Source organism: Nematolebias whitei, chromosome 11 (genome assembly GCF_014905685.2).
Source record: "Nematolebias whitei isolate Nwh7 chromosome 11, NemWhi1, whole genome shotgun sequence".
NCBI lineage: Eukaryota > Metazoa > Chordata > Actinopteri > Cyprinodontiformes > Rivulidae > Nematolebias > Nematolebias whitei.
In genome coordinates this window covers 23,917,060-23,926,894 of record NC_056508.1, presented here as the reverse complement: position 1 = coordinate 23,926,894, position 9,835 = coordinate 23,917,060, and the positions used below count along the sequence as shown (strand labels likewise).

General features: G+C 42.9%; 2 protein-coding genes across 2 annotated transcripts in view; one reads left to right on the top strand and one right to left on the bottom strand.

Annotated features, from left to right (window-relative positions):
- LOC119417548 (semaphorin-3F) overlaps nucleotides 1-1,137 on the top strand; it is a 20,670-nt gene extending 19,533 nt beyond the window's left edge. The window contains exon 18 of the mRNA XM_037684779.1: nucleotides 748-1,137. Coding sequence (XP_037540707.1) covers nucleotides 748-1,122 — 375 coding nt within the window. The 3' untranslated portion in view covers nucleotides 1,123-1,137. The remainder of the gene's footprint in view (nucleotides 1-747) is intronic.
- A 2,816-nt stretch (nucleotides 1,138-3,953) lies between these two features.
- wasb (WASP actin nucleation promoting factor b) lies at nucleotides 3,954-9,138 on the bottom strand. The gene is made up of 11 exons (XM_037684794.1): nucleotides 8,918-9,138; nucleotides 8,158-8,298; nucleotides 7,927-8,013; nucleotides 7,691-7,787; nucleotides 5,958-5,987; nucleotides 5,835-5,870; nucleotides 5,529-5,727; nucleotides 5,258-5,433; nucleotides 4,634-5,181; nucleotides 4,384-4,495; nucleotides 3,954-4,287 (listed from the first exon to the last, which is right to left on the bottom strand). Exons 1-11 carry the CDS (start codon nucleotides 9,017-9,019, stop codon nucleotides 4,229-4,231), a joined length of 1,587 nt encoding a protein of 528 aa, XP_037540722.1. The 5' UTR covers nucleotides 9,020-9,138; the 3' UTR covers nucleotides 3,954-4,228.
- Between the last annotated feature and the right edge of the window lie 697 nt (nucleotides 9,139-9,835).

The window sequence follows — 9,835 nt, the reverse complement described above, 5'->3', positions numbered from 1 at the left end:
CACACACACACACACACACACACACACACACACACACACACACACACGCACACACACACACGCGCGCACACACACACACACACACACACGCACACACACACACACTAATGACAGACAAATGACAAACAGCTGGGAGAGACAATAGGTGGTGGCAAAAGCTAATTACATGAGGATGCAATAGCAGAGACAGACCACAGGAGGGAGACACACTAGGAACAGAGTCAAACACAAGGATCAGAAAATCAATCAACCTTTATTTAGACAGAAAAGGAAATAAAGACAAGATAAGCACAAAGACAACAGTCAAACAGGACAAACTATGACAGAAAGTCCCAGTTTATTGTTGGATTTTATAGAAGAAAGTTGTTGAATGTTGGTTTTACAGTCAGAAGCTGCACACTGTGCACAGAGTGTATGAATGGGTAAAACGAGGGCACAAATTGTAGTGTAAAGCTCTCTGAGTATCTTGAAATAAGATAGAAAGATGCTATATAAGTACAGTCCATTTACCATTTGCACTGCAGAAAAACCCCAGAGCCCTGACTGTCAATTATAGTTTACCATGTTTTAATTAATTGTGAAACTCGCTTCTTTTAGCAGAACTGTTGTTGCATCTAGTAGGTCATATTTTGACTGAAGCAGCTGAGCACATTTACAGAAGTAGCAAACTGATACTATTCTTGACACAAACGAAAACTAAATAAAGCGGCTGTTCTCTCCGATGATGTGACTTCTTTTTACCTGCAGCTAAATCGTGCCGGAGGAGTCCTGAAGACCAACCACGGTGTCCTTTTGAAGTCTCTCAACCAGTCAGACGCCGGGCTCTACCACTGCCTCGCCACCGAGAACAACTTCAAACACACGGTGGCCCGCGTGGCACTGCGCATCCTCGATCGAGACATCGTTTTAGCCCTCACCTCTCGAGACGAGGAGGAGGAGCCAAAAAGTCGCCAAACGGAGCCTTTCCCGCAGTCGCCCTTCACTTCCACCCCCTTCCCTCCTGAGATCAGACTTATTAACCAGTACTGCCAGTCCTACTGGGACCAAGTCAACCCCAAACAGCAGCAGAGGAAGCGCACAAGCCGCAGACATACAGAGAGCCAGGACCAAGGCCTTGGTTAGAGGACGTGAACTTTATTCTGGACTTTTAATTTGACACGTGTTCCTGTGTCACTTCCATTCATTAGGCAGGTGATGCTGTCGTCCTGTTAGTAAAATATTGGTGGTTTCTCAGTAGTCAGCTCAGTAAATCCATATGAAACATAGTTTACACTATTGATGACCACATTCTAAACCCTACCGTACATTTTGAGTGATCAAAGATGGCTTTATTAAAATATTGTTACTGTGGATTAAAGCAGGTGAGTCATGCTTCACACAAACTTTTGTTTTTTTGCAACAAAACAAGTCTGCCTGCAACAATCTGCCTCCTACAGTCTCACAGGTATGTTTTCTTTTATCTAAAACAGAAATGTAATATATTGATTGTGAATATATTAATATGGTCATATGTCGTTTAGATTACCTTTGTATTGTATGCTACTATGATGATATATTGTAAATGCATATTTTGCATGCCTGTTGTTCGTCGGGAGATGTACATTTCACGATTGCTCTGTTTTCAGATTCATTGTGTTCTGATGTTGGTGTAACGTATTCTGCTAATTCCATTGGATGTTGATGTATAATGACCTCCTCCTTACTGTCCTGTGCTTTAGTGACCTGCGGTCTGTGAGTGTTGATGATGTGTTGCGTTCAATGTTCTTCCAGTGATGCACTTTGTCGGTGGTCGCATTTGAGGGAATTGGGGATCTTTGCACAGATGTATGAAAAATAATTGGTTAAGAACAGATTTTTTTTAATGTACAGTATGCCATAAAAAATGGGAATGAATCTGTGCCGTTTGTTGATGTTCCTATGGTGTGTTGGAGTGTTAAATGGTGTTTTGAACGTGTAGAGGAGAATATACTCAAAGGAAAACAAAGTTCTGCATTCAATTTGAGGGATTTACTGATGAGACAGGACAGGACAATAAAAAAAAATTCTGATTATTATTTTTTTTTACTTCTAAATTATTGAAATCTAACCTTAAGTGTACAAAAACACAGATTCCACAATGTCAAACAATAACAAAGCCCAAATCCAAGAGTTGTATGTAGAAAAACTCTCTACTCAGCAGGTTGTAGGAACTCCTTTAGCAGTGATAACTTCAAGTGCTGTGGAGGAACTTGGGCCAACTCTTCCCTGATGTCTTCTCAGCACTCTTTAGGTCCCACCACAGTGTTCCAGTCAGGTCTAGGTCTGGACTTTGGGCCACTGCAGCACTTCTGCTTGGAGCCATTCTGCTGTAGTTTAATAATAATAATGTGTTATGTGTTGTCATCATTGTATGTTCCCAGTGGCAAAATTGGATCTCTGCATTTAACCCATCCACCACCAGGTGGTGCAGTGGGCAGCTATTGAAAGCTGCCCCATTTTGGGGATAGGTTGTGCTGCTCAGACACACCCCGACTTGTGCAATGACTGGGGATCAAACCTGGGACTTTTGGGTCCCGAGTCGGCTGCCCTGCCTCTACCCCATCTCGGCTGTGTTTGGGGTCATTGTTCTGCGGCATCACGGCCAGGCTGCTCAAAGCTTCAGCTGTCAGACAGATGATTTGACTCTTGAAGTCTTGAGTTCATGGTCCACTCGGTCCATGGGGCCAAGATGGAGTAGAGGTATGGCAGCCGACTGGAGACCAGAAATTCACAGTGTGGGTCCCAGCCATTGCCACATGTCGTGGTGTCTCTGAGCAAGACACCCAATCCCCCGATTGCTCCCCAGGTGCTTACATAGCTGCCCACTGCTCCACCTGGGTGTATCTCAGGTGTGATGGGTTAAATGCAGATAACTAATTTTGCCATTGTATGGAAACAAACAATAATGACAATCTCAGACACTCCCACCCTTCTCTTCCCCACTTGATGGGTGCAGGGAGTCCAGGCCTTGTGGAAACAAAACAAGCCCAAATCAACACCTCTCCACCATCGTGCTTGGCTGATGGTGAAGTGTTCGTTTGCTTTTTGACAAAATTGTGCGTTAAGGGTAAACATCTCTACTTTGCTCTCATCACGTTTGGTTCTTTCTTGTGGAGCTTTCTAAACCTAGTTCCTGCTGCCATATTCTTTTGAGAAAAGTCTTTCTCCTCAAACCCCTTCCAAACAAACCATAATTGATAATTTGTTCCCCAATCGTCTTCTCATAATCTGCTGAGGCCCTTTGAGTCTGAAGTGGTTTCACCTGAGCACTGACATTCAATTCAAAAATACTTTCTTAACCCCAAAGGGAGGTTAAGTGTTGTCATAGCTCATCATCCTGTTTTAATTCAAGAGTTGTTAGATGCTGATAGCTGTGGGCAGGAAGGATCTCCTGCAGTGAAGTAGAAGAATCTGGCCACAGATACGATCCATCCACCCAGATCTAGCTTGCTGTCAGATCTGGCAGCAGGACTGCCTGAATGCCGGGCAGAATTCCTCCCTGAGCGATGGCTACTGCTCAGCAGTCTGCAGAATGAATTTGCTGGAACGTCCACTCCTGGGAAGATGGCCCTAAATGTTTTCTACTTGTGTATGATTTATTTCCACCGTGGACTGATGGACTCCAGATTGTTTTGAAATGCCCTTTAACCCTTCCCTGATTGACAAGTTGCAACTTCTCTAAGGCCATTGCTATCATTCCTCCTTGGCTTGGTATTAACTCACACTTACACACTCCAGTCCAGCAAACAGACAGAACTGCTTTAATAGAGGGGGTCACACCTGCTGATGATCAGTTCATCGATGGCATTTGATCAGCAGGACTTAGTTTTCACCACACATTTTGTTTTTGTTTAATAAAAGTTGACACGGTGGAATCGGTTGTTTGGTGTTGCACGAGGTTAGAGTTGAACAGCTTTAAAACGGTAAAGACCAAAAACATTTGTGTTATATCTGGATGCATCAAAGCCTACAACTGAAAGCGTTGTGTCTTCACCCTTCAGCTTGCAGCAGTGAGTTGTTAATCACTTATTTCAATTTAATTAGAGAATTCTCTTTAGAAAATCTGCTCCATTTATTAAAGCGTTCATTTTTTATTCACCTGATAACTAGCGCAGATTCCCATAAATACAAGTCACACTTCACCCCTTTAACAAAATGTGGAAGAGTTTAAAACTCGAGTTCAGAATCCTCAGTAACCAGAGTCGCCTCATCAGTCATCCCACTCGTCTTCGTCATCGTCTTCATCGCCGCCGTCGTCTTCACTTTCATCTGATGAAGGAGCACACACACACGCAAGCACGTGAGATTTTGTTGTTCTGGCATGTGAACGTGTCAGATGTGTGAAGTCATCATTCTGATGCTCACCAGAGGAATGGATGACTTTACTCCTCTTCTGCATGACCATCATGAGAGCACCCACGATGCCCTCCCCTGCCTCAGGTGTTGGAGGTGGAGGAGGATCAGAGCTCTCCGTTACCTGCAGGACACCATGAACACATGAACATCTCATGTAAATGGCATGACGTGAACTTTGCACATAAAGAATCTGGAGTACAATGACCAATAATGTGTTTTTTGTTGTTGTTGTTGTTGGGTGGGTGGGGGGGTATTTTACTTTTTTGAGACTCGTCCCCAGTCTGATTTGGTCGAGCAGAGCCCCCCTGCTGTTTCCTCCTCCAAAGGATGCAGGTGGTGCTGGTGCTCCACCAGAGGAGTGGGAGGGAGAAGGTGGAAAATCTGAGGTTTGAGCAGGTGGAAGGAGAGGTGGGGGAGGTGGGGGTGGGGGCCCTCCACCTCCTCTGTTGGGTGCTGACGGGACTGGAGGAGGAGGGACGCCCATGGCGCGAGGATAGCTCGAGGGCGGTGGAGGAGGCGGGACGCTATGGGAGGACCTTGATGGCGGGGGCATCGGAGGAGCTGCAGAGTGGGATGGTGGTGGAGGAGGAGACAGACCGCCTCGGCTCGATGGAGGAGGAGGTGGAGGAAAACCCCCGCGGGATGGAGGTGGCTGGGGAGGCGGGGTGCCTCGTTGGGTCTGACCTGGGATGGGGGGCAGGGGGCCAGAGCGACTCCGTGGAGGTGGAGGGGTTGGAGCAGAGGGGCTGGAGCCCGGCACAGGAGGCAGAGGCCCCAGTCTGCCAAATGGAGAAGGAGGTCCACCAACTGTGGGGCAGCAGAGAGAAGATGAAGTTATTTTTAGCCTGTAGGGAGCAGAAAGAAGGAAGGAGTGAGTCTCCACCTTGTTGCGCCGCCCTTCTGATCGCCTCCATCCCTCCATGCTCCTCTATGGCATTATAGATCATCTGAGAGGTCTCCTCGTCCCTGAGGTCGGCTTCAGCAACGCCTGCTTTGGACAGTATTTTGAACAGGTCAGGGTCCAGGTTGTTGGGGTCCCATCCTACATGTGATACATGCCTACAGCAGAAAAAAGAGCAGAACATCAAAGTCAACAGGTAAAATGTGTCCACAGCCTGACATCAGGTATCAGGTTTATGGACTCTAGTCCTTACTTAAACCCACTGGGTGCTCCTATATCTGCTTTGGAAAGTTTGAGGCCTTTTTTATTGTTCTTCTTGTCCTTCTTTCCTTTGCTGGAGGCCACTGAGGGGACAGTGGGCGAAGGCATGGATCGGTAGCGGGACGACTGGATGTCTGGGTTTTGGATGTCCACAGTGGTCATGTGAAAAGTACCAGGGCTGCCAGGTGGTGCTGGGTGGAGAGATCCAAATGACATTCAAATTGATTTAAAAAATAACAAAGAATCAGCAGCTGTGATGGAACAACTGGAGACATGATGAGATGAAGGAGACCTGAACCTTTTTCAGGTGGAAGTGGAGGCAGGGAGCCTCTATCTGCAGTGACGTGAAAGGAGACAAGCCTTCAGGTTACTGCGATACATGAGTTAACACGTTCTTCTGTTAAAGGACTGTTCAACTCACCACTTGTCGGAGGTGGGCGGTGTTTCTTCTCTGCCAACAACAAAAAGATGGGACAAACCAGTAAGACAGAACAAGTCAATGAAAAGAACTAAAGGTTTTAAAGGATAATAAATATTTACAAAGAAATTTCCTGTTGGATTCTGGTATTATAAACAACTAAACCATATTTATATTGAATTGATGTTTTTCACGTTTACCCCCAAAAGCAATATCCAAACTTTACAGAGAACAGCTCCTACACAAACATATTCCAAATGTAACTCGATGAATTGCATTTCCTGCCAAAATGCAGTGTGAATGCTTATTGCAAAATAATTAGCTGAAAAACAGCTGAAATTAACTAAAAACATGCTGAAATGTATTGAAACAGAAGAACAATCCTAAGTTAATAAAAGAAAGTAGAAAGAACACACATTTGCTGAATACTTAGGAAATTAGCTAAACATGCTGAAATTAGCAACAAAAAAAGTCTGAAAACAAGCTGAAAGGCAGAAAGAAGCTTAAACTACCAGAAGGAAATGGAAAGAGCTGAAATGAGCTAAAAATTGTGGAATAAGCTGAAAACGCTAAATTAGCATAAAAACGGCTACAGTAGCTGAAATAGCTGAAACTAGCATAGTTAAGCTGAAAGGGGCATAACAAGTTGAAATTAGCAAAACGAAGTTAAAGAAATTACCAGAAAAATGTGAATTTATCTGAAAACAGCTGAAATTAGCTAATAAATGCTAAAAAAGATAGCTGAAAAGTTAGAACAAGCTTAAATTAGCAGAAGATAACAGAAAGAACACATTTGTCCTATTAGGCTGAAAGAAGCAGAAATTACCACAAAAATGTGAATTTATTTGACAACAGCTAATAAATTGGCTAATTGATGCTAAAAAGATAGCTAGCTTAAATTAGCAGTTGAAAGCAGAAATAACATGTTTGTCCTATTAGGCTGAAAAAAGCTGAAATTAGCACAAAAAAGTAGAAATTATCTGAAAAAAACCTAAATTAGCAAACAAAAAAAAAGCTGAAAAGTAGCTAAGAAAGCAGAAAGAAGCTGAAATTAGCAGAAGGAAGTAGAGAGAGCACATTTTTGTTGAATTAGGCAGAAAAAAGTGAAAATTAGTGCAAAAAAATGTGGAATTAGCTGAAAAGTTTAAATGAGCACAAAACAGTTAAATAGTAGCTGTAATAGCAGCAAAGGTTGAAACTTGCATAAATAAGCTAAAAGAAGCATAACAAGCTGCAATCAGCAGAAAGAAGTTAGAAGAAGGACACAAATTTCTAGTTAGCAGAAAGTATCTGAAAGGAGCACAAAACAGCTGAAAAAACCCAGCTGAAATGAGCAGAAAGTAGCTGAAAAAAGATTAAATTTGCACAAGGAAGCTGAAAGAAGCTGAACAAAATATGAAAGGAGCAGTTAAAGTTTGTAAACAGATCTAAAGATTTAAAGGATGTAAAATGAGCTCAATTCAGGAGACAAAAAAATGTCAGAAAAGACTAAATATTTCAAAAAGCTAAAGTTGCACCAATTCCAAAAGTCACAGCACCCTTCTCCTGAACGAGCTGAACATTTTGATATATGATTTGTTGAAATAGCGCAAAAATTGTGGAACGAGAAAGAAGCAGAAAAACGTACGTGAGACAAATGGATCACAATAGAAGCGTTCACACAAACGTACCAGTTTAAGATCACTTTCACAAGTTTGTTTAAGTCACTCTGGTGTGAAATTTATGAATTTGCTGACCTTGTCGGTTGTGTCTTTGGTCGATTTTCTCGGTGACAGCCTTATAGAAGTCATCTGCCTCCTGTTGGTCCGTGAAGTTCAGTCCCACCTGACAGTCCTATTCGTTGTGTAACAAAATGCACGTTCACTGAAACACACCTTTACAAACCAGTGCTCACAGAAAGGCAGTAAATCTACACAGTGACGACCGTGACAGAAGTGAGGTGGATGGACAGGTCAGATCAGTGTTCTCTTACATTTGCAGCAAAGGTATGGAAGTACAGCAGTGGCGTGTTGTAGACAATCTGGTTGTAGAGCTCCTGCTCCCAGACTAGTCTCTCTGACTGTGAACAAAAACAGGAAAATAAAATCAATGTGCCAGTTTCCCTGTAAACATTTGAGTCAGCTTTTAGTTTGGAGACTTCTGGAGAACTTGGTCTAAAGAGGACATAGTTATAGATTCTTGACACCAGGCAGCTTTATCTAACCTTCAGATCAAACATGCGAATGAAGTAGGAGCGCTGAGGGTTGTCTTTCACGAAGCAGACCACTCCAGTGTGCTGCAGTTTCCACACCGAGGGACTGTGAGGCAGAGCCATGAGCAGCTGAGCCACTGCAGAGGCCATGGACTGAAAACACACAGATAACACACATTCGGCTCACATGTAAATACGCCGTTTTGTGGTGGCGGTTAACTTCCTCCTATGCATTCACTTGTTCCAATACGCATTCAAAGCGCTGTGATCTTCATTTTCCACTGTAGATGTTGAAATACTTCATATGCATTGCACTTATTCCTTTGGTTGGTTTGACACACAACCATAGGCAGGATGTTTAACTCAAGAAGTCAATAAAACAAAGCAACTTCTGCTCTGCTGCAATAAACCAGCCGTGGTGTCTAATTCTATCAGCAGAGGAAGGAACAATTCAGCCCTCATTTCCTGTTACCGCTAACTCCTTCTTGATGAGCCAGTAAATCAGCATTTATTCATGGTCGTCTTAGCTTGTAAAAAACAAAACAAAAACACCTGAAGAATGGGAGTTCTTTCATCATTTCTGGAGGTGAATGAACTAACACACGTTTAAAGAATGGATCTTGAATCTGCAGGCCTCAACTCATTCAGGACGTGAGGTTAAACCACCCATCTAAAGGGAGGTGAAACCTAAAATTAGTAAATAATCTTTTACAGCCGGTTTGAATTAGAAGAACAGATGAACATCGGGCATTTCTCCCAGTACAGGACTTACAGCACACCTTCTGCCCAGCAGCTCCTCCAGTCTCTCATTCTCCTGCAGGCTCAGCATGGAGCTTGGGATGCTCTCCGTTTTACTTTTAGCTCCACGGCTCATGATCCTCCTCACAAACTTTTTTTAATTTACTCCCAACTAGCGTTTATCTCGCATCAAACCCGTCGGCCTCGTGCTGTTTACAGTCCAGGAAGTTTCTCTTCTCTGTTCTGAGCGCACATCAGCTCAAAGCAGGAAATGGACAACCACACTTCTCTAAACCCACTTTTCTTCTCTCACACTGACACACAGCAGAAATGAATGATGTTACTTCCATTTTCAGCGACAGAGGCGGTGCTGCTCTCCTGCTGTCAGTCAGGGGTTTTTAAATGACAGACATTTTACATGAAGACAACTTATTTATTCTTTATTGACAAATAACAATAAATGGTCAGTCTGCTCATTTTTGCAGTGAAGTTCTGTCAAAGTTATTAATAACTAGAGAAAATGCATTTCCAGCGAAAATGCAGCGTGAATGCTTATTGCAGAACTTGCTGAAAAACAGCTGAAATTAGCTAAAAAACATGCTGAAGCATAGCTGAAAATGTAGAACAAGCATAAATCAGCAGGAGAATGCAGAAAGAACACAAAAGCTGAAACGAGTGCAAAAAAATGTGGAATTAGCTGAAAAAGCTAATATTAACAGCTAAACAGTAACTGAAATAACTGAAACTAGCAGAAATAAGCTGAAAGGAGCATAACAAGCTGAAATTAGCATAAAGAAGTTAATTAGGGTGAACAGAGATTGCCGCAAAAAAGCTTGAATTTATCTGAAAACAGCTGAAATTAGCTATGCTAAAAAGCTAGCTGAAAGGTAGAACAAGCTTAGCATAAGAAAGCAGAAAGAACACGTTTACCTAATTAGGATGAAAGAATGAA

What these genes read in the sequence shown, in the direction of transcription:
- wasb (XM_037684794.1), bottom strand. Translation starts at nt 9,019, where the DNA reads ATGAGCCGTGGAGCTAAAAGTAAAACGGAGAGCATCCCAAGCTCCATG. An exon ending in TCCATACCTTTGCTGCAAAT is followed by an intron (nt 7,788 to 7,926) that starts GTAAGAGAACAC and finishes CACAACGAATAG; the next exon opens with GACTGTCAGGTGGGACTGAA. An exon ending in CCAAAGACACAACCGACAAG is followed by an intron (nt 5,988 to 7,690) that starts GTCAGCAAATTC and finishes TGTTGTTGGCAG; the next exon opens with AGAAGAAACACCGCCCACCT.